A 23610-nucleotide genomic window follows, 5' to 3' on the forward strand; every position below is an offset into this window, starting at 1 on the left:
TCCAAGGGTGGTGGTGCTGGTGTCACAAATAGAGAAGGTTCAGTACCACACAGCAAAGAAAAGAGATGAGGGAGTGGTGCATTACAGAAAGCTGCCTATCAGAAGGCAAAGTGCAGTGATTTCTGGGCAGAATGTCCTGAGTATTTTTGATTTTTGGTTTTAAATTTAACAGCATTTTTTGTAAATCTGAATACTTAGACTTTGCTTCTCTTTTAGCCATGGAGAGGTGAGGAAAAAGATCAGGGAAAACTTAAAATTTTCAGTTTTTATTTTAATATATTTTAGAACCTGTCATAGAATCCTGGAATAGTTTGGGTTGGGAAGGATCCCATCTCGTTCTGCCCACTGATGTGGGGTACATTTTCCAGTAGCCCAGGTTGCTTCAAACCCTGTCCAGGCTGGCCTTGAACAGAAACTGGTTGTTCTTGATGAACCAGAGACAAAGTTTTCTGTCCTTGCTGTTTTTTAGCTTCAAGCTCTCACAGTGGCATTCTGGATTCAGCCTTTGGAGTTCTGAGGCTGTCAACTTCACCTGGATGCAGTAAGGGATTTTTATGAGCACTGACATATGTATTAAATGATTCACTGGAGATGAGAAAATAGTGGATTTCTGTCATGTAATTTTTTATTATAAAACATGCAACTGAAGAGAAACAAAGTCAAGACAGAATAATCCAGTTTTTATTTCTGGGGTGGATGCTTCTCTGCTGTTGCTGTCTTGATGTTTTTTGCAGTGGGGTAAAGGTACCTTTAAATAGTCTGTTTAAAATATAATTGGTAAGTGCTCAGCTACAGTATTATAATTCAGTTGCACAGAATTCACTTATGACATGGGAATGGAAAAATACTGTAATAGTGAGAAGGATTTATGATGTTTTGGTGCATATTGCTCTGGACGCTGATTTTCCCGAGCCTGGGTTTATCAGTTGTCTGGCAGTGGATGATTTACAGGTGCTATAAATGACACCAGCATTTACAGTTGTGTTGTTTTGAGTTAAATGCTGTTCCAGGGAACTGGACTCAGTTAAATGGTTTTTCTTGCAAAAAAAACATTGAATCAGCTTCCAGCGACAGCTCCTTGCACAGCCATGACCATCCCAGGCATGGGTTTGGGAGGGAGGTGCTCTGTCTGTAGGACCTTGCACATTGCACAATTGGTTCTCCCATTTTCCTTTATTTTCCCCCTCCTTCTTTTTAATATCCATTTCAATGTTTTTTGAATTTAGTCTCAGTATTGCTTTCCTAACATAATAAAAGTGTATCTAAGAGAGCCAGCTTGATTCAGCCTTCATAAACGTATCTCTTTTTCTAATTTTAAAAAGGAATCCTCCTCACACTTGACCCTAGAAGAGGGAGAGAAAGCCCATTAAGGGTTTGCAGAATTGACTCTCAGGAAAGCAGCTGCTGTTTTCATTGCAGAAAGCTAAATGTGGGAGTAAAGGGCCTTTGAGCTTGACAGTGTCCAGCTGCTTTTTAACATGGGATGCAGCTGTGTCCAAGTGTCTCTGTCATGGGGAATCACGGACCCTGGACAGGGTAATGGGGAAATGGTCCTGCTGGACCTGCAGAGCTGGACATGGAGACCTCAGGTTACTGCACCCAGTCATTGCTGGACACAAGGAGGGAAGTAACAGCAAAACAATGGACAAAATATAAATGGAATTTAAGCAACTGCATCACTTCCCAAATTAATAAATGTGACAGGGTTAAAAAAACTTTAGAGACAAGTCCCTGGGGAAGATTATAAAACCTTGACAACCTTTTAGAGAGGCTTTCAAAGGTACTGAGCTGATGCTGTGCTGCTGAATCCCAGAATCCCAGAATGGTTTGTATTGGAAGGGACCTTAAAGCTCATATTCCATGCCCTGCCATGATCAGGGACACCTTCCACTAGACCACATTGCTCAGAACCCCATCCAGCCTGGCCTTGGACACTTGAGTATAACCACCTTTGAAATGTGATTGTTTTCATGTAATTTCTGCCCAAATTATCAGCAGGCCAAATTATGTAAAGCTTGAAGGCTGTTGAAGGTGAATTCTTGATGGCTGTGTGGGTAGTTCAGAGAAGTACATGTTCCTTGGCCCCTTACCTAGTGACATTATTATTATGTAATAAGTGACATGGTGTCATAACTAAGGCCCTGATTGAATTGGAAAAGGAGCAGTATTTAAACATTTGAATAATAAAGTAATTGCAAGGAGAATCCTCTTGGCCAGAAGGAGAGGGATCCAAAATAACTCCTAGAGGGTCAGCTCAGCTGAGCCCTGTGAAAAAGGAGATCTGCTTGGAGAACAGTGGAAGAACTTGGGAACTACTTTTGAGACAGTGTTGTCCTCAGGATGATGAAAACAGTTTGGTGGGTCAGATTTTCACTTGCCTGTGGATGTTGTCCTCTGCTCACAGGTGTGAGTGAGGGTCCCAGTGTGGGCCAGCCTGGGGGATGCCTTTACACTCTCAGAGCCCTGCTCTGTCCCTCCTCAAGCCAAACAGACGGTGCACTCATGTCCTTGCTTTTCAAAGTTGCCTCAGTCTTTTGCAATCCATATTTCTCATTTCTTCAGGGGCCTTGTATTATTTTGTCCCACTCTTACAAATTGAACAATGTTGCATCAACTCTTCTCCCCATCAGTTTTCTCTTCATGAGAAAGCTGCATGAACATCTGCAGAGCTTTAGTGCGTTTGGATGACTGCTCTGGCCTATTTTGACCTGGGTTTTTCACATAAATTATGATCCTGTAGGCATTTGTATTGTTCTGACATTACAATTCTTTAAAAAATCCTATTACATTTTGATTCCTACTGATTGTATTCAATGGTCTTTGGAAGCCTTTTCAATTATTTATAATGTATTTTTTCTCCTCTCTTACAGCTGAGCAGAATTTGTATTTTTGCCCTGCTCTGTATGGGTTTTCTCCTTGCTTTGACTGCTGTGAGGCTGTTTCCAGCTGGGCTTTTCCCCCCTTTCTATTCATGTGTCGATTTGGCAGGAAAATGCCACTGTGGTGTGGCCGTGTGGCTGTGAGGGGGCGTGGGAGAACACTCCCTTTGTCCTGTGCTTTTGGGGTTATTTCCTCCAGCCTGCCCTGCTGGGTGATGGACCTTTCACAAGTGCAGGAGCACGAGCCAGCAGTTCATCTCCCTGCATCCAGAACCTTCCCAGTCCCACAGCTGCACTGACATGGGACCCTCTGCTCCCTCCTCAAAACCATCTACTGCCTACAGGGTGCTGGAAGCAGGACTCACAATAGTTTTGGGTGGTTCCTGGTTGCTAGGTCAGCTCCAGTTTCAGTTTTTGGTGGTGAGCAACACAGAGAAGTTTATACCCTCCACTGTTCCTGCACAGATGTGAAGGCACACACACACTTTGCAAGGATGACTTAAATTATGTAATGCCTTCTGCAGTCCCTGCATCCATGCTGTGCATGCAGGAAGCCCTGGCATGGTGTTTTCATGCATCTAACAGACCTTTCCAAAAGGATGCTGTGTCCCTTTGCTACATGGGTTTTGCTGAGCTGGGACTCATGGGTGAGGTGTAAATGCTCTCAGGGTGGTTCTTAAACCTCTTTAGGTACCAAAATTGCTTCATCATTACTATTCTGCATGGTATTTGGTTTAAATAAATTCAGGTGGTATCCAGAAAAAGTTTACACCATCAAACAGAAAGTTGTGCTTTATACGCAGTTGGTTTTAAATGGTGGTTTTTGAGTTTAAACATGTGCTTAAACTGTGGCTCAAAGCTGAAGTGCACTATACAGGTGTAGGAAATGCAGAAGAGGGCCCAGCTCCCTATACACAGAAAATTATTGTGGTCACTTTTGGGAAATGTAACATTAAGTCACAATACAGAAACAGGATGCTACCAGCTGGAATAAGATGTAGGTAGTTAAAAAAAGAAGCTGGTTTCTGTGTTTTAAATCCTTGTGAGGTCTGTTGCTGTCTTGGCTGCTCCTTGTCAGCAGTGGGAGGAGAGATCTGCAGCCCTCCCTCGCCTGTGCCACTGATCCAGTTCTGCTCTGGCTGGTTGTGTTTGAGTTATAGCTGTGTTAACATGAACTGAAAATACTGCCATTGGTTTTGGCTACTCTGCTGCTCATTTATTTATATCATAGGCTGAAACATGGTTTAGATGTTATTTTGTGAATGTCTAGGCTTGGTTATGGATGTATCCATTCAGCATCTCACCATGGAGCTGTAACAGTGTTCTTAGACATTTTTTTTAAATTAAAAAAAAAAAAAAAAAAGAAAATTAATAAAGGAGGAAGCCAGTATCCAAAACTGGGACTGGGCTAAACTCCTACATCTGTGTTGAAGGAAATGTTTTTCCTCCATCAGTGATGTCCAGAAGCTCCTCTGCCTGAGTACTGCATGGTGGGGGGCGGGATGAAAGTAGGGAATGGATCAAAACAGGTTTTACAGGAGCAGAACCTGGTTCCTCTCTCACCTGTGTTTTTCCAGCTCCCTGTTCTGGGCTGGAGGTTTCTGAAGCTCTGCTGCTTTCAGAGCACAGTCTGCTTTCTCAGCTGCCCTCCCAGCTGGGGATTCTCAGGGATAGCCTGTGGGATAGGGTATGAGATGGAATAGCTCATGGCATAGGGCTCTTGGGTCAGACCATACCAGCACAAACATTCAGGCACTGTGGCCTTCAGCGCCAAAAATCCTGTGTTCTCCTCCTGAGGAGTTATCCTGCAAAGCAGGAAGGAGTGGTCAGTAGTGTCATTTTGGGAATGCAGGTGGCAATGTGCATCCCTTTCATTCCTGCTTGTGCCATTTTCACGGGACTACAGTTAGAAAATAATTTAAAAAATAACAGTATAAATACTATGCAGTTGTTCAGAAGAGCTGAGATTGAAGTGAGCTGCTTTGTTAGCTCTTCTCCTGACTTTTACCTGCTGATTTTTAGCAAGATTGCAGCTGCTGGTTGGGCCATGGAGGAGGCAGACGTGCATGGAATGGTGCCTGTGCTGGGATCACTCCTCAGCAGCCTGGATGAGTCAGCTCCTGTGGTTTTGAGCAGCATCCCTGCACTTATTCTGTCATTTAAGTGTTATCAGGTTAGTGAAGAAAGATTTCTTATTTCTGTAGCTCATCTGCCAAAAGAGGAGGCCCCTTGAAACTGCTCTATCCCCTAATTGCATGGCAGCAGCAGCAGCAGCAGACGTGCATATGGCAAATGTTTCCTTGCTGGCACATTAGCAGCAGGTCCCCAGCATCTCAGCCCCTTGGCTTCTGCACAGCTCAGTTGTTCTGTGCTATGTTTATCCTCAGTGGTACATAAAGTAGCTCCTGCTGTAGCTCTTTGGATGAAAAATGCCTTGGAAGTGAGGTGGGGGGGCGGGTTGTGGGCTCTGTGTGGGTGCAGAGACATCCAGGGACAGCCAGGGACATCCAGCCACCCTCTCCAGCTTGCAGCTGCTCTCCCCTTCCTCTGTGGGCAGAAATTTGGCCCAGGCATGCTGTTTGGCCAAGCTTACCAGGATGCAAGGAAAGGTCTCCAGGTGGAAGCTGGAAGCTCACAGCATAACTGGAGAGTGTATATTCAAGGCAGAGTCAAAGCAGTTTTCTGAGGTGGGGTAATTCTGTGCTGGATTTTTGAGCAGATAGGTGAATTGCTGCCGTGTGTGTATTCATCATTCATTGATGGAGCTGGAGGTGGAGGGAGATGCCAGAGTCTGTCATCTCATTTGTGGATATTTTTAAGAATTTTTTAGGGAATAACCAATCAGCTGACTATGGGGCTTTTTGTTGTAGAGCTATTATGATAAATCAGTGGGTCTAAAGGGCGGTGGGACCCTGCAAATGTGCAATTACAGATAATTGCATTAGGACCCATCTCAGTGTGGTATTTATACCTTCATGGTGGCACACAGGAAAGATTAAGAAGTCGTTTGGGAAGGAAATCAAAGTGTGAAAGAACAAAAAATGAAGATTAAACATTCAAGTCTTAAAATTCCAGGTATTCACTACCACACTAGTGGGTGGTATTGGTCCTTGATGCTTTTCCTGTTGAAATAAGGAACTATGTGCTTCACGTTTTTAGGAGAGACCTGGTAAACCACTGCCTTTTCTGGGAGAGGGGTAGTCCTTAAAAGAGCTCAGCTCCAAGCCAGAGTCAGTGTTGTCATGTGGAGATTGATCCCTCAGCCCTGGTGGGAAGATGAGAGGAGCTCAGGAGAACAAGGCTGGTTTTTCAGTGTGGTAATTATCCCTCAAGGTCTTCCTCCAAAGCAGAGGGTCTTGTTGATGAAGTGGCTGCAGTTCCTGCATCAATTGTTTTAGTGTGATTTGACATGATGATGGTGACTGCCTAGATGTAATGGTTGCATCTTTAAATTATTTTATTAAGGCAGAGCAAAGGGAGTGAGTCTTCAAAAGGGAGATGATGCTCAGACCTGTGCTTGGAGCGTATTAAGTATTGTATAAATCTCTGTTCCTGTACCTCAGGGCCTTTTACTGTGCCCTGCTCAGTAAAGCACATCTTGCTCTTAAACCATGAAGACAGAAATAAAATTAAATAGGAGAGCTTATTGCTTTCTTTTTTTATACTTTAGAGGTGCTTGAGCTACCTTCCCATTACGGTAAATGCTGGAGATTATTCTTAGATACACAAGAAAGCCATGTACTGAAAATGGAGCCTGGCTTTTCTGTAGTCCTGTCTGGTGTCTCACATCACATCAGCCCGAGGTGCCACCACCAGCTCTGCATTTTCAAAATCCCTTCAGAAATAAATCACAAAACGATTTTTGTTTCATGAAAATGGAGACTCAGGAAGTGACCTCAAGTCAGTGGAAAGGTCTTGTTGCTTTTAATCAGATCCCTCATGGTGGTTGCTGGTGGGTTTTTCGTTATCTGGTGTTGACTGTAGTCATTTTTAGTGTGGGGCAAGGTAATGGCTACAAACTGCCAGTGGGCAGGGTTAGATGGGATATTGGGAAGAAATTCATCCCTGTCAGGGTGGGTAGACCCTGGCACAGGGTGCCCAGAGCAGCTGTGGCTGTCCCTGGATCCCTGGAATTGTCCAAGGCCAGACTGGACAGGGCTTGGAGCAGCCTGGGCTAGTGGAAGATTTCTGTCATGGTAGGGGTAGGATGGTTTGGTCTTTAAGGTCCTTCCTACCCAAACCATTCTGTGATTTTGTGAATATCTCTGTGTCAGTCCTTCTAAAAACCACAGCAATCTCTGCTGTAGAAGCAGGAAATACTTAGGTGTTCTCTACATATTGTCATATAATCTTATTTTTTATGAAAAGTTCTTGTTTTTTTTCTGAAAGTATTGTGGATGAGTGTCCTGAATCTTCAGAAATCTGAGTATTACTTGCTTCTATGTTAAAGGCCATCTCTGGTGCTGCTACTGGTTTGGCTGAGGTTGTGCAGATGAAATGTGTTTGAAAAGTTTGGGTTCTCACCTGCAACAGGTCATCTCTGTGGGCAAGCTAAAGCAAATATTCTACAGTCTTGCCAGCCAATTAAATCTCATCTGTCTTCAAAATTTTGTCTATTAATTCTCATAAAGGGGGGAAAGTTATTAAATACTAGAACTGCATTCTGTAATGGTGGTGGTAATATTTGTATCACTACTCTTAAAGTTTTTGATGGTAAAAGAAATTCAGAATGAAACGTAATTAATTTTCTTTGGAAAAATGGCAAGTTGTATGACTGACATCTCATGTGCTGCTGGGCTTTTCACACTGATTTTACTTTAACTCCACCTTGTGTGAATGAAGAGGATGACTGCCACGCAATTCCCTTTCCCTTCCATCTTTTTTATTTTACTCCATGATGTTTGAAATCTTTTTCCATGGATTTACTGGTGGTATGTCTCCTTAAGAGTCCGAGCAAGGAGAATATGCTCCCAGGAAGTATCACGATGCTGTTGAGAGCTTTTCTATTTGGAAATCACTTGTTGCTTTAATATGTCAAAAACCCCATGTACTGGATCAGCAGAAATCCTGACTGCAAGCAAAAGAAAATAAGACCAGCAAATTTTGCTGATGAAAAAGGTGATCCAAGCCTCAGCAGAGCAGAGGCTGTCCTGTGTTAAGCTGGCTGTTTGTACCAGTGGGTGAGGGCAGCATGGTTTGTCCATGGCTCCCAAGGAAGAGAAGTCACCACTCACTTTGACTTTTCTTTTCCTCCTAGTGCCACTGGAAGATGATGCTCTAGAGTGTTTGCATCACTCATTCTGCTGTTCAGTTAGCCCTGCTTATTTAGCAACTCAGTAGATTAATTTTCAATATAACTGCACTATTCATACCAATTTGAATAATTTGAAGAAGGAGAAAGAGACCTTATATGAACTTTTTTTAAAAATACTTTTTCTTTCCCTCCTTAGGCCATTGGTGTACTTCAGAGGCAAAAGTGATATCTTTTTGGCTCCAAAAATGCCTTTTGGCTGTTGAGTAAAACCCAAAAAGCCATCTTTTGTGGTGGAGGGTAGCTGAGAAAGAGAGATGTCACAGTGGAGAAGTGCAGGACAAACTTGGAATTCATTTCTGCTTTCTTCTTCTTGGGAAAAAAAATGAAATGGAAATCAAACAGTCCTATTTCTTATAGGAAATAAATGTAATTAGTAGCAGTAAGTTAAATCTTCAAGGTCTGCCTGGAATAGGTTGTTCCATAGGAAAAGCCAGTGTGGCTTTTTTAGCTTAGGGGTTTTTCATGGTTGCATGGAAATTGTTGCTTTGATCTCTTTAGCATTGTAAAATTTTAACCTGATTTCCTGTGTGGTCAGCACGGAAAGAAATTTGTGAATGTATCTGCAGCCTGAAGATGATGCAAGATCAGTTATCTCAATGCAATAAAGATGAAAACAAATACACCTGTTGTAACAGAAGAATTAACATGCATTTGTTGTAAAACACTGGAAGTCCTCCATTTGTATGAAGCGTTTGTGGAAGCAAAATGTGTTTTGTCAAGGATGCAGCCTTTGACCATCAGAAATAAGAGGTGAGGGTGTAATGAGTGGATTAATGAAGTGTTGAAAGAGTTGGTAAAAGAAAAACCACATCATAGACATTGCTCAGAAGAAACAAAAAAGGAATTGCTGAAGGTTTCCAAAGGTATTTTCTATTCTAAGAGTTGAGCTCCCCCATTTTTAGCTCAGAAGAAACCTGGGTACAAAGCACAGCATCTGAGAGTGCCTCTAGTCTTCTTCTGACCTGCTGTAAGATGTTAATCCTCAACCTGCTGCATTTCATTTGGGGGTGGTGTACACTTTTGATCTGCCTGAGAGATTTTTCTCACCAGCATTTTGCAGATAGGAGCCTGCAAATTGCCTCTCAAATCTTGATAATTAGTGATGGTGGGTGGTGAACATGAACTGCAAATGGTTTGAGGTTTTCTTCTTCTTTTTATTTTTGGCTTCTGAAAATATGTGTGCCCCCAAAATGCCATGGAAGACAAAAGGGAAGGTTACATTTGTGCAGAAGTGGGGGAGGAGGAGGAGGAGGAGCGGATGTGTTGTTCTGCTGCTGGGTGAAGTGCTGTGTTTCACATCCCCAAAGCTTTGCCAGGCATCCCACTGAGTGAGGACCAGCACCTCTCTTCTGAGTGATTCCCAAACCTCATCCCTGGCTCTGGTCCTCAGGCAGGGGAGGTCTCCCAAGGCTGGAGAGCATCGTGCTGTACCAGATTTCATCCCCTGTGAAATTAATGCTGCTTTCCTCCCACTCTGTTCTTGGTATTAAATCCTCTGCTATCCTTAGATTGTGTTTAGTTACCTGTGTTCACAGTGCTATGTTAACAGCAGTCCAAGGAACATGCCTGGAAGTGTGTTAGACTCACCTTGGAGGTAATTTTTCAGTAGCTTTCTCAGCCCAGTTTATTGGCACCAGGAGAAGTTTGCCTCCATAACCCAACTATTAATTGTATGGCTTTTTCAGGTGCTGCTGTGATTGCTATTCTTTCATGTAAAAAGTGAAACTTCCAGTTCCTGTATCCCCATCTGTTTCCTTTAATCACAGCATGCTTTCATTTGTGACCATATTTTTAGAGGTTGATGTGTGCTACCAAAATGCTGCGGGAGAGATTTGACAGTGGATATTTCTTCCTTTTTTTTCCCCCAAAAGAGCTTTATCCTTCTGCATTCCTGTTCTATATCTCCTTGCTCCTGATTGTTCATGCAGCTCAGTGGTCCTGGGACCCTGACCATCCTGGGCACTAATCAATAATTAAGTATTTTGCAATTTGTTGTGCTGCATGCTGGCTGTATAAGGCTTCATTAAAAAATCTCCTTCCTAAACCAAACCCACTGCTCCTTTGTGAAATACATTTGGGTTTTATTACTGAGCAGCTGTTTTCCTTTTTGTAAATGGTCCCTGCTGAGAGACAGAAAAGGAAACAGGAAAAATAATTGAATATGGCAGGAGCATAATTCATTCAACAGGTACTTCTGTGCCTGAGTTGTGCTCAGTGGTGCTGAGCTGTGGTAGGCAGCAATTCCCCCCACGACAGCCTCCTACCCAGATCTCACCCAAACACCTCCACATCCTTTCCAGGATTACATCAAGCCTTCTCTTGCTCCTTTTCCTATAGTTGGCCACACCCTTTTCCCTGGAATAATACTACTGGTTGTATTTCAAACCAGAAGTCAGTGCTTTCAGGCTCTGTCTACCTGGAGGCTCCTGCTTTTCTCTGAAAACTGAATCAAGGACACTGTTGATCACGTTTACCCCTTCATTTGTTTCAGCTGGTCCATGAAAAGCTTTTGTCTTTAACCAAATTTATGTTCTCTGGGAAGATAAGGCCCCGTTTCATTTGCAGTGCAGGCAGCAGTTCCCTCTCCCAGTCTGCTGTTTCTCCTCCATCTCCCACACCCCTGAGTGTCTTTACCTATCTCCAAGCACTGCATGGCTGATGCTTTAAATCCTTTGGATCCTTGCTTGACCCCAACAGTGAGATGAAGACTTTAATGCAGGTTGCTCCTTGAACAGAGGAGAGGATGAACTGTCAGCTGTGACCCTCCCTGAACTGCAAAAACTGAGGAACTTCATAATGACTTCTCCTGTAAAATCTATGTTTTCCAGGATGGGGGAAAGTTATGTAACTGTATAGGGCTAAAAAAATCGCTCCAGAGGGGTGTGCTCACTCCCTTCCACTGACAGCAACAATGCCTGGTGTTTGTTGCCCAAAACATTGGCTGCCCTGGAAGTGTCCAGGGCCAGATTGGATGGGACTTGGAGCAGCCTGGGCTAGAGGATGGTGTCCCTGCCCATGGTAGAGGTTGCAACAAGATGAGTTCAAAGCTTTTCTGTGATTCTATAAAATCCTGTGTTTTGGGATGAGTAATTTGCTTTGTCTAAGGAGGAAGAGAAGGATGGGGCAATAAGAAATTCAGGCTCAGGTGTGCATGTGTAAGAGAAGGAAGAAAGAAGAGCATGTTGGGGGATGTCCTGAAATAAAACAAGGGAGGGGTGGATGCTGGGAACAGGGGTTGGCAGATACACTTTGTATGTTCTGGGACGCCCTTGCCAAGTGGAGGAGAAGCACTGCTCTGTGCAGAGAAGGGGGAAGCTGGTTGTGAGTAGGAGTTAGAGGTGGTTCTGCACCCAGAGTCCTTCCCCTTGCTTGGTGAAAGCCATGGTGTGCTAAACAGGATCGCTCTGAGCCTGGCTGCCACATCCTCATGTCTGTGGCTTTGGGGAGGGGCAGGAAAACCCCTGCGGAGGTGGGAGCAGAACCCTCCTAGAGCATGTGCTGGTGTGTCACTGACCTGCCCAGTGCTGGGTGCTCAGGGAGAGGAAAGTCACCACTTGCCTTGGGATTATACATTTCTGCTGGAATGGATACTGCTGTGTCACAGAATGCTTTGAGTTGGAAGGGACCTTAAAGATCACCTCGCTCCAGCTCTCCCTGTCCTAGGTAAGAGCGCGTGTCTGGTGTTACACATTAAATTGTCTGCATGGAGCAGAATGAGCCACAGCCTTGTAAGGTACATGCTCAGAGGTTGAATTAAGAAATTGTGTATGTATAGCTGAGCTAAAAAACTTGGCAAAAGGGAGAGTTTCTTGCTTTCTTTCTTCTGAAAAGTTTGACTGGTGGAAAGGCAAACCAGGTCATCTCACCAAACTTTGAGGTAGCTTTTTTCCAGTGCAGAACCATTTAGCAATAAACAGATCATGAATTCAAATTTCTTTTTAACCTAAAATATTACCGTTCCGGATTAGATTTTTCTTTTCCCTTTGTTTTATGTGACATCTGGACTGTTCAGGGAGTGTTATTCCATCTTAAAATGGAGGTGGTTATCTTTTTGAGTGATGGAGGTTTTATGGATTAAGTAGAATAATGAACACGTAGAGAAAAGATAATACAGCTGACTATCGCCTTTCACATCTGGGAACACAAGATCTTTAATTGATTTAGAGGGGTTATTTTGTCCAAACACTTGCAATTAGCAGCTCTTAATCAGTAAAATGCTTTTAAGAAATCTGGCTTGATGAGTAGATTGGTAAAAGGAGCAGGAGGAGCAGATATTGATGGTTCCTTATCTCTTCTCCCAAAACCCTCTGCGTTCTGTGAGAATAGCGGGCTGGGTGGGAAGCAGATCTGCATGATGCTTTCTTCAAGCCATGGATTAAAGAGTCAGGCTGGAAGAGGCTTTGAGTTCCACAGCTCTGGAGGTACCTTTATCACGACTTGCCTGTACCATCTTTTATAGAACATGGTTTTAGCAGCCTCAGGCCATGGAGGCTGTGCCCTTGTGCTCCTCCTCACAAACTCCACTTTTTATCTCCTTGAAGCTCGCCGTGTAGAGGGTACCTTGTGTGAATGTTTTCCTCTCTCTTTGGCCGTGTTTAGGTGAAGGGCACGTGAGAGCCGAGCAGGAAGGTGGATTATTGCTGCGAGGATGAGCGGGCGTTGCTAGAGATGCTCTGTGGTTCGGTGCAGCTGGAGCTGTCTGAATGAAGCTATGGGCTGTGCCTCCGCCAAGCATGTGTCTACTGTTCAAAACGAAGAGGAAACTCAGAAGGGCAAGAACTACCAGAACGGAGATGTGTTTGGGGGTGAGTGTTGCTGGATTGTCTTTCTCCCAGCACCATAATGTCCTGGAAGGTGTACGAGGGAGTCTCAACCTTTCACCAAATACAAAGCAAAATGCCTGTTAAAATATAGCACAGTGACAGAACAGTTGGCCCATCCAGGGGAGGGTACCGTGACACTTGAAACAGTGGTAAAATCCTTAGTGAAAAAATAACATTTTAAGTGATGTGTGGAACTACATGTCTTTACCTCCACAAATCCTGGAATAGTTCAAAGACAATGAGTTGCACAACCCCCTCATGTATTTATATATGTATTTATATATGTGTCTCTGCTATATGTTTATATGTCATTGGATACCAACATAGTTGACTCATTTCCTAAAAATAAAAATCCCTTTGGTAGGAAAAGTAATTCCTCACTTCTGTAAAGCAGTAAAACATCAGTTCTGAAGTCCTGGAGCAAACAGGGTTTGAAGGTACAATGAAACAAGAAACTGAGGGATTTAGTGGTGCTGGGAAGCTGGGAACGTGGGATGAAAACATCTGGTTCACTGTGAAGACTGGTCTGTGATCCAGGTCTTGTGCATCAGGAGAGGTAAAATGATAGGAGATAAAATCATATTCAGCTTCATGGTTTTTTTTGCCCCAGATTCTGTTAGTATACACGAAGTTTTTTTAGATAAAGATGTAAGTCTTTAACTACAGATTTTAAAATATCAGAAGTTATCTGAAAGACTGTTCAGAAATTAATTTCTGAACATGGATACCTGGATATCTGTCTGAAAGTAAAGTCAGCTATGAATAAGCCGCCTTGGTATTGTTATTTTTAAAACAGATGCTCTGGTACTGAGTACACCAAACCTCCCTGGTGTTTTCTCCAGCCTTTCTGAGGGCTAGCTTGCTCTCCCAGTGGATCCCAGAGTAAGATTTCCCAAGAGAAAGCAGTTGAAGAAACTTCAGGACTGTTAAATCCTCTTTCTCATCCCTGGGAGATGCTGGGTTTGGAATTGTGAGCTCAGTATGTTGCTTTTCTTTAAAATAGACTTTAAGTGCTGTCACGAACAGAAAATTTTATCAGTTGCTCAAAGGAATTTGAGTTTACATTTTAGCTTATAGTTAGTGAGGGAACAATTTTTGGCAAAATGTGAGACTCAGTCTTTTTTTTTTTTTTTTTTTTTTTTTTTCAGTGGTGGCTTAGCCACATGCTGTGGGCCAATGATCATAACTTTAACACAAGAAACTTAAAGTAGCTTCCTGAGTCAGAGGATCAAGAAGATTGAAGGGATTTTAAAAGACTCCCATTTATAGAGCTGGACTGGTGTCAGCAGTATCATTTAGGTATTCTGGGATCCATTTGAGGGCTGTTAATCGTTCTGTATTTCACTGTCAGGAGTACAACCTGCTGTTAACCATTTTCTGGCCCATGCTTTAGTTTAGGTGTGGGATTTGTCATTCCTAAAGACTTGAGTCCATGACTGATTCCTGCTTAGCAGAGTTGGAGTCTGATTTAACTCTTTGAATGATAACCATAGAGGTCACATTTTTCCCTTGCTGTTGAAAGACAGCTTCTAGGTCAGGAGCTGGGTGCAGGAGGAGATTGAGCTGGAGTTTTACAGATCATCCAGTGCCACCCTGGGACACCTTCCACTGTCCCAGGGTGCTCTAAGCCCCATCCAGCCTGCCCTTGGATAGTTTCAGGGATCCAGGGGCAGCCACAGCTTCTCTGGGCACCCTGTGCCAGGGCCTCCGCACCCTGATGCTTCCTTTCTTATTTTTGGGAAGGGACAGCAGTGTCTCACCCAGCCAGTGGCCGTGAGCAGAATATCTGTGCTGCCTGTAGGGATTGAAAGCTCCCTGCAGTAAGAACAGGCAGAGCTAAACCATGGTGAGTGGTAGGGAAACAAGGAGAAAAGGAGGTGATGGAAAGGGAGTTAGAAGTTAGTTCTTGGGAAGGAGGCTGCAAAGTAAAGGGAGCAGAAGTCAAGTGGGGTTGGAAGGTGGCTGAGAATCTCAGTGAGCATGAGCCATGCTGAGCATGGACAGAGAACACAGGTGAGAATCTCAGTGAGCATGAGCCAGGCTGTGCAGGGACAGGGATACAGGTGAGAATCTCAGTGAGCATGAGCCATGCTGAGCATGGACAGGGACACAGGTGAGAATCTCAGTGAGCATGAGCCATGCTGAGCATGGACAGGGACACAGGTGAGCATCTCAGTGAGCATGAGCTGTGCTGAGCATGGACAGGGACACAGGTGAGCATCTCAGTGAGCATGAGCTGTGCTGAGCATGGACAGAGAACACAGGTGAGAATCTCAGTGAGCATGAGCTGTGCTGAGCATGGACAGAGAACACAGGTGAGAATCTCAGTGAGCATGAGCCATGCTGAGCATGGACAGGGACACAGGTGAGCATCTCAGCATGAGCCATGCTGTGCAGGGACAGGGATACAGGTGAGCATCTCAGTGAGCATGAGCTGTGCTGAGCATGGACAGGGAGCACAGGCAGTGTTGGCAGCTGGGGACTACTGTGACATCAGGTGCCCGTGCAGAACAAGCAGGGATGAGCCTCATGGCTGTGATATGAATGAGGCTCATTGCCTCAGATGTTTCACAAGGAGAGGAAATCCTGAGGGATTTGGTAGAGCAGTGAGAGGATTAAAGGACCAGAGCAGAGTGGTGGTGCTGCTTTCCCTGGGCAGGCAGTGGGGTCTGAAGGAGGTGGCTGACAGGAAATTGTCCCTCGCTGTGTGACTACACCCCACTGGAAGCAGTTCACCTTCCTTCCTCTAGCACCTGCCCCAGACAAGCTGCAGGCAGAAAGAGTCAATAGTAAGGATTGTACTTTCCAGTTGAGCAGTGTTTGGATTTTTTCCCCCCATGAGTAGTTTTTACTTGACTGACATTGAATCCAGAGAGCATTTTCTGAGCTTCTCAGGGTGGTGCAGTTCTGCTTTGGCTCTCTCTCAGAACCTCTGTATCTTTTTTTCTTCTTTCATGGTGGGATTGGTTGCAGTCAAGACTATTGACTTATTGGGAGATCATGGCTTCTGGGAGATTTATTTTTTTTTTTTACTTTTAAAAGACACTGCAAGTTCAAATTGATCTCCAGTACCCTATTTCTTCCCCAGCTATAACCTTTTATTTTAGCTGAGCAGATGCACTGAGCCATGTGCTCGCTGTGAATTTGAAATCCTGGTGTTTAAAACCAAAAAACCCATCATGAAACCCATGAATTCTGTAAGGATAAATCCTGGTAAATGAAACCAAAACATAAAAATTTCCACCCTGCCCCAGCTGTAGAAGTCATGCTGCATTTTGCTGTAATATATATTTAAATAATTGAGTTAGCAGGCCTATCAAAGGAGATGTTCTAGAGAAGATTGAATATAATATGATTATTATGTCTGTTGGTCTCTAATGACTTTAAAATCCCTCTAATAAGGATAGTAATAATAAATCTTCATTTATTCATCATTCCACTTCAAAGCTGATTTCCAGGGCAATACATAAGAACTATAATATGTAAATACCAATGAAGAACAAAATGCCATGATAGAGCCTTGGGCATTGTTGATTTCAGCATATGTTTTAATAATATCTCTTGTAGATAGATTTTATTTGTGCCTTTATAAAAAATTATGGGATGTTCCTTTGAGGAGGAGGTTATTGAAGTAATTCTTTCTGTAAGAAAGTAAGTGGTAATGTGATTTGGGGAAAAAAAAACCAAACATTCTAGAATGTGTTCATTAGTCTGAGAGGCTGAATCCAGATGTTTCCATGGAGCTCCTGGGTGCTTTGCAAAAAGGGAAGTTAACATGTCAGGTCAGAATTTTCTGACAAAATGGGAATATCGTGGTGGGATTTCTGTTACTAAGAGCAACCCCAGTTGCTAAATCTGTCTAAATAAGGCTGAACGCAAAGCACAATAGTTTATAAACCAGTTTATCTCAGAACAGCTGGGAGAAGGCTAGGAAAGGAAATATTCAGCAGTAAAGTATTGTAATGAGATTGAAAAATTGATAAATGCACGAGGGCAGGCTGGATGTGGCTTGGAGCAAGCTGGGATAGTGGGAGGTGTCCCTGCCCGTGGCAGGGCTCTGAGAGATGGGCTCTAAGGTCTCTCCCAACCCAATCCCAATCCTTCTGGAATTCTGTGATAGTGTCTGATTGCTTCACAAACCCTAGGGCAGTTTTCTTTCTCACGTTGATGTTTTCTTTATTCCTGTGTGTTTTATGGGATTGTCTCCTTTCTGTTCATCCCTGTTTTGTGACAGATATTTCCTTCCTTGTCTCATTCAAAGACAGCAGAACCCTGACTTAGTTTGAAGTAAATGTCAAATTGCTAAAGTAATTGAAACCCTTAAAATATGTCCACTCTATGCAGAAGAAGAATAACAAGGGGGAATTTGGACTGTGATTTACCTTTCCTAAATAACAATTGTCATCTCCAAAAATGGTGTGTCCAGACCTTTGTAGAGGTTGGTTTGCCTTGAAGACTCTTTCCTTAACAGGCCAGAAGTATCATCTTAGTGAAAACTTCAGTCTTGGGGTGTTGCTCAGGACAATTCAAAATATATATCTAGGCCTAGCAAGACTGTTCAGATGTCCTTAATTAAAAGGAGGTAACTTCTAAAGTCATCTTGTTCTGGTACACAAAATGCTGGAGGTCATCTGGCCACTTGAAGTGGGGAAGTCTTCAGTTAAAATTTTCAGTCAGAAAAATATCTGAGAAGTGTTTTCAGTGAATAACACCTTCCTAATGTTACAGCATTTTAACCCCTCTCCCTTAATTGTCAGGGGAAAAATAAAAATCTAAAATTGAAAATAAGAATTTCTTTCTTCTGGAAGACAGCATGGCTATCCTCAGTGACCTGAAGCTGTCTAGAATGCTGTAGCTTAAGGAATGGAACTTGTGTGCTGTCAAGTGTGGGTGTGTGCTGGAATCAGAAGGTCTTACTGCACCCAAACACACATTTCCCTTTGCCTTTATTGCCTGGCAACCTTTATTTGATGGGCTGTGTTGGTTAGCTGATGGACACCTCAGGAGGAACTGCTCCAGCTCCTGGTATGTTCTGCAGTATCAGCTCTTACTTGTTCTGGGGACGAATGCATAAGGGGACCAGCCCCATACTGTTTCCTAATTCCATACTTTGAGACTACAGCTTTTTTAAAAGGCATTTTCAAACATGAAAAATATTTCAGGTACAATCCCAGGCACTTGTTCTTAATCCAAGCTCCATGGAAGTGAGTGGCCTGTAGGCACCCATCCTCTGAAAACTCAATCTCAGGGGTTTAAAACCAGATATCACAGTGAGTTTCAAAGGAGAGATTTTCTTTGCTTAAATTCAGATTCTGCGAGAGCTACTGGAAGGGAGGGTTTCATGTTGTTCATGGTTCCAGCAGCTCATGTTGTAAAGTAGATCTTGTTCCAGTGCTTGAAAGCTTAAGCAGATGAGTGAGTGCATTGCAGCAGAGGGTTGAAGTGCACGAGCATCTTCCAGAATTGTACTGGACTCTGTGCTTTTTAACTGCCAGAAGGCAGATTTAGATTAGGAATTGGGAAGGAATTCTTCCCTGTGAGAGTGCCCAGAGAAGCTGTGGCTGCCCCTGGATCCCTGCGAGTGTCCATGGCCAGGCTGGATGGAGCTTGGAGCAGCCTGGGACAGTGGAAGGTGTCCCTGCCTATGGCAGGGGTGGGATGGGATAATCTTCCAACTGAAACCATTCTGTGATTCTCTTTCCTTGCCTTGTTTAGCAATTTTTTGATAGCTTGCTTCTTATCTGAGCAAACAGAGCAGTTCTAAACAAGTGCTTCAGGAAGTGAGAGAAACAAATAGAACCAAACCCTACCTACCCTGATTATGTTTATGTGGGAGATGTAACAAAATTGCATGTGTTATCTAGGTTTATGATGTAGTCGTGTAATTCTGAGAACACTCTTGGTAAGTTAATAATTTACTATTTTATTACTATAAGGAAGCAATAGCGTTTAAAGAAAATCAAAACAAAACCAAACCGCACCCTTGGGTTTTGTCTAGTTATGTATTCACAATCAATATGTGCAAAGAAAGTGTTTTCCACATGAATTAAAACTGTGTTTTCACCTTTTATGTATGGAAGTGGCTCATAGCTCTTGGAAAAGGTGCTGCTTTTGCAGAAGACGGAAGAGGCTGCTCTGAGCAGTAAAAAAACAAGCTCTTCTCCCTCTCCAGCACAGAAATACAGACATATAAATATATAAACATTACAAAAAGAGCAGTCCCAGGCATGGCACTGAACCAGATCCAGGGAATGCAGTGAGGTGCACCAGGAGATAAGGCTGCAGACAGGGAGAGGAGAGATGGGAGAGAAGGTACCTACAATGTGGGGCTGAGGTCCCTCCAGGAGATGGGACCAGAGGCAGGAGTAGAGACAGGCAGACCTGCTCTGGCAGGGCTGGAGGCCCAAGTCTCAGCAGAAGCAGCTCCTGGGTCCATGGGCAGGTGATGCAGGTGGGGTCTCAAGGGGCTGGTTGTGGCCTCTTAATGCACTCAGGACTGACAGCAGCTGTCCATTAATTGTGGTCTGTGTAATGATGGTGATTGAAATAGTTCTCCCTTCTCCTACTCTTTTGCCCATTTTTCCCCCCCTTGGAAGTGTAGAAACACTGATTTAGTGTTCCTTTGGGGTGACATCCAGGCCTGTGGAAAGGTTCCTGTGGACTCCAAGAAGGTACCTTGTCTCTTTTGGCAAGGTTGGTTTTCAGTGTCAGTTTTCACCAAACCAGCAGAGAAGAAAACCAGTTCAGAAATGATGGGAGAGTAGCTTTTTAGATACCTGGATGCTGAAAAATTACTTAGCTGTAAATGGTCCAGGCAGTAGAGCAACAGTGTTTTAAGATACTTCTTGGTGCCTATTAGAAAAAAATAATCAGGAAGACCCAAAAAGACACGCCTTTCCTGCATGGATAGAAGATCTTTGCCATGGAAAGGTTGCTGAGGTTTTCCTACCTGAAAGAGAGCTGGACCTAGAACAGGTATCCATAAATTAGTTAGACAGCCCTCACACTCTGTCATGACCTTCTTCTGGTGGTTAATCTTCTTGAACTGTTTTTACAGCCCCTTGTCATGGTATTAGATGAGGGAATTATTCTGCACAGTCATTCTCCTTAGTGGAAGGGAGCTGTTTTTATCCAGGTCTTTGCAGTGCTGGGTTTGGAGTGATGCACACACAGTTGGACTCGGCACTTCGAGTGGGGATTTGCAGTACAGGGACAGAGGGTGAGCCAAGGTGGAGAAACAGTTGATACCCCTTTTTTAGGAGCCGAAATTCATCACAGGCAGGTCGTCACTTCCTTGCTGCTTATTTTCATGTGAGATTCCCTTTTTTCAAGCTCTCCACGGGCATCAGAGCACCCAGAGAGCGACCAGAGGGCTCCAGGGGACCCCGAGTCTCTGCAGTCCCTGGAGTGGGCAGAGGAACGTGGTGTTATTTAGGGAGTGACCTTTCCTCCAAGCTGCTCAGCCCCATGGAGAGTCCAGTCCCAGCCCATACAAATGAAGTGCAAGGGGTGTGCATTTCACAGTTGCATTAGTGGGCTATAAATAGGGCCATACATCCGCCTTTGGCGCTGGCTAGAAAGGAGCCAGGATGTGTTTTCTGGCAGCCTTGGTGCTAAAGGAAATCCGTTTATTTTATGGTACAGACACACTTAGTTTTTCACTTCATCTTTTAAAGACAATCTCTGGCATTCATTGCCTACCTGTACATGCAAGCAAGTTAAAATCATGGTAAAAAAGCCATATACTTTTGGTTACTGCGGTGTTCCTTTAGCCATTTTCCAGGTGTTTTGTTACTGAGCCACAAATTTGGGGAACTGAGAAACCAAGAGAAAACCCCAAAGCCTGAAATTTGGCTGGAAAAGACTCACTCTGGGGAATAATTCCCAATTCCCCAGGTAAGCCTCGTGTAGCGGCATGGGTGAGTATTCATTTCAGCAACACAAAGCTGAAATTTTTAAGGCTCTAATTCTATATTAGGAAATATCTGCTGATAGAAATAGCTGTTAAATACAGAAAAAAAGGTACCTAACCAATAAGTATTTGTGTGTCTTTGGCATACACAGCCAGAGGTGCTTTTATAGGATAGAGGAAGTGAACATAGAAGGTGTTTTTTGAGTAGGTAGTTCTCCAAAACACTGTGCCATCATGGGTATTTTAAATAAATATTACATCCAAGTGGTCTCGTGTTTTCCTTGGTAAAAGGCCCAAGACTGACAGTGCTCTGTCTTGAGCCAGCAACCAGAAAAAAATGAGAACAAAATGGAAAATGTTAAGACTTCTGCCTCGTGTGCTTGTGGAAAACAAAGCCTGGCTTCTGCTGAGGGGGTGTCATTATGCCCTGCCGTGTGCTTTTTCTTCTTACCTGTATGAGCAGGGGCTCTGGCAGAAAGGATCAGGGTCAGGGTTGCTTTGAAATTCTGTTTTTCCTTCCAGCCTTTGTCATGGGAGCAGTGCAGGGGCTGTTGAGCACTTCGTGTTCTGTGGTGCCAGGAAGGAGCACGCAGTCACCTTTGTTCCTGGAGTTATGGCTCCGTGAATGGTCTTGAGCTATTCAGAGGGAAAAAAGGGGGTGTAGTGGTTTGGTTTTTGCCACTGAAGTCTCCTGAATTGAGTAATGGTTGTATTTGTTACAATTGCATGCCTGTTATCCCCTGTATTTTGTTGTCAGTGGTCACAGCCCCCAAGGCTGACAGAGCTCCAGAAGCATTTGGACAACGCTCTCAGGGATGCACAGGGTGGGACTTTTTTTTTTTTTTTTTTTTTTTTAAGCTATTACTAAACTATTTTCTTCCAGACAGTGGTATTTTGCTTTCTTTTAAAAAGTGTTGTCCAAAGAGAAGGGAAGAAGGCGTGGAAAATCCGTAACCAGAGTAAAATATTAAGCTTCCCAATAGGGTACTTTTGGAGCTGATAGGTGGTCTGTAAGTAAAATTATCTAATTAACTTGTGTATCTTTTGCATCTGGAAATGTGTGCTGTATTTTGTAAATCAAGTTTCCATTAGATCTCCCCTCTTGGTTTAAAGAAATACTGACAGTGAGGAAATGTTCTGGGTATTTATTCAGTCCCTTCAGTCCCTTCCATATTGGAATTAATAAAAATGAAATAGCTGCTGATTTACAAACCCTCTTTGAGGTCTATGAGAGGGAAAATTCGATAGCCTAATATTAATAGAAAAAAGTTCCTATCCCAGAAAGGGTATAAAAATCCATTTCAAGTCATACGTTGCAGGGCAATAATCTCATTTAATAGCTGACTGATTGAGAATGGCATTGCTTGTTAAGGAAAGAGGAATTGGCTTTTTTATTGACAAGGAAACTGTAGGCACCTCATCCTGTGTTTGCAATAATAGGAGATGTGTAATTTTGTGGGTGTGGAGTGGTAATGACTTATTTTCCAGAGAATGCTTGGGGCATCTCTGTTGAGGAGAGGTTTTGGGTGGATGGATGCCTTAGAGGGACTGTAAAAGGCACAGCCTCCAGTGCTGCACAAGGGATGCTCACAGAAATGGTCACTTAGGTGTTTTTCCTGGAATTGAATAGTCCCTGACAGGTTCTGTGCCAAAGTGAGGAATGTTCAGTGGAGTACATAGATGGATGGGGGTGAAGGGAGGGTCAGCAGAGACTGGGAGTTTCATTAATGACATTGAACAACCTGAAAAAAATTAAATATTTTGTGCTTGGTGGTTTTTTTTAAACTTACTGAGGGAGAATTTCAAACCAGAGCAGTGAAATGGAGTTGCAGTTTTTCCAAAGTTGGCCATGCTGTGCTGTGTTCAATGTAGCCTGGATCCTGGCACTCACCTGGAGACCTCATATGAGCAGTTATATTTTGAAGGCACAGACCCTTTGTTTTCCTCCTGTCCATTCCTTTAATTAATCTCTCTGTGACTTGTTCCCTCTCCTGCTTTCATTCCTAAGTTTCATCTTTTTAGTGGGCTGGATAATTGCATTTACTGGGTATCCTTCCTGCCAAGCACCATGGCTGTAATCTCCTCTACCTGAGAAATGGTTTCCTTTAAACAGCCTGGTGTCTGCCTCAAAGTTATGTGTTAATTAAAACAAAAAGTTTAAAAAAAGTGTGTGTGTGTGTATATATATATATATATATATGAATTATATAGTTTCAGCAAGCAGAAATCTGGGTAGCTGAAAGATAGTTACGAGTGCACACCACCAGCACTCTTTGGCTTTGTAATTACAGAGGAGTGCACAAAAGTCTTTAATTATATGATCACATGGCAGTTTTTTTCAATACCATCTCACATATGGTGTTTCCTCAGATCTTGAACACAAAGACAGTAGGAGCAAGGCAGAGATTGTGTGTTTAGCATTAACTGGATTTGGGGATGTTGAAGTTTTATTTTAAAATCTTCCCTGAGATAATGAAATAGCCTCTGAGGCTGTGGTTCCTCTGACCTACCTACAGCTAAGGTAGACGTGGCAGATACAGAGCAGTGGGCCTGTGGCCCTGGTGTAAGGATAGTTAAAACAATCCTTAACTCATAACATGACAGAAAATTATATGTGCAACTCCAATTTTCACAGGGCTTGGACTAGATGACAGCTCAAAATGTAGAGTAGCCTTGGGGACT

General features: G+C 43.3%; 1 protein-coding gene across 3 annotated transcripts in view; it reads left to right on the forward strand.

Moving 5' to 3' along the window:
* C9H1orf21 (chromosome 9 C1orf21 homolog) overlaps positions 1-23610 on the forward strand; it is a 106055-nt gene that overhangs the window by 31022 nt on the left and 51423 nt on the right. For all 3 annotated transcript variants that reach the window (XM_021525127.3, XM_077785503.1, XM_021525128.3), the window contains exon 2: positions 12793-12998. In XM_021525127.3, the coding sequence (XP_021380802.1) occupies positions 12905-12998 (94 nt within the window). In that variant the 5' untranslated portion in view covers positions 12793-12904. The remainder of the gene's footprint in view (positions 1-12792; positions 12999-23610) is intronic.

The sequence above is a fragment of the Lonchura striata genome, chromosome 9 (genome assembly GCF_046129695.1).
Source record: "Lonchura striata isolate bLonStr1 chromosome 9, bLonStr1.mat, whole genome shotgun sequence".
NCBI classification, from domain to species: domain Eukaryota; kingdom Metazoa; phylum Chordata; class Aves; order Passeriformes; family Estrildidae; genus Lonchura; species Lonchura striata.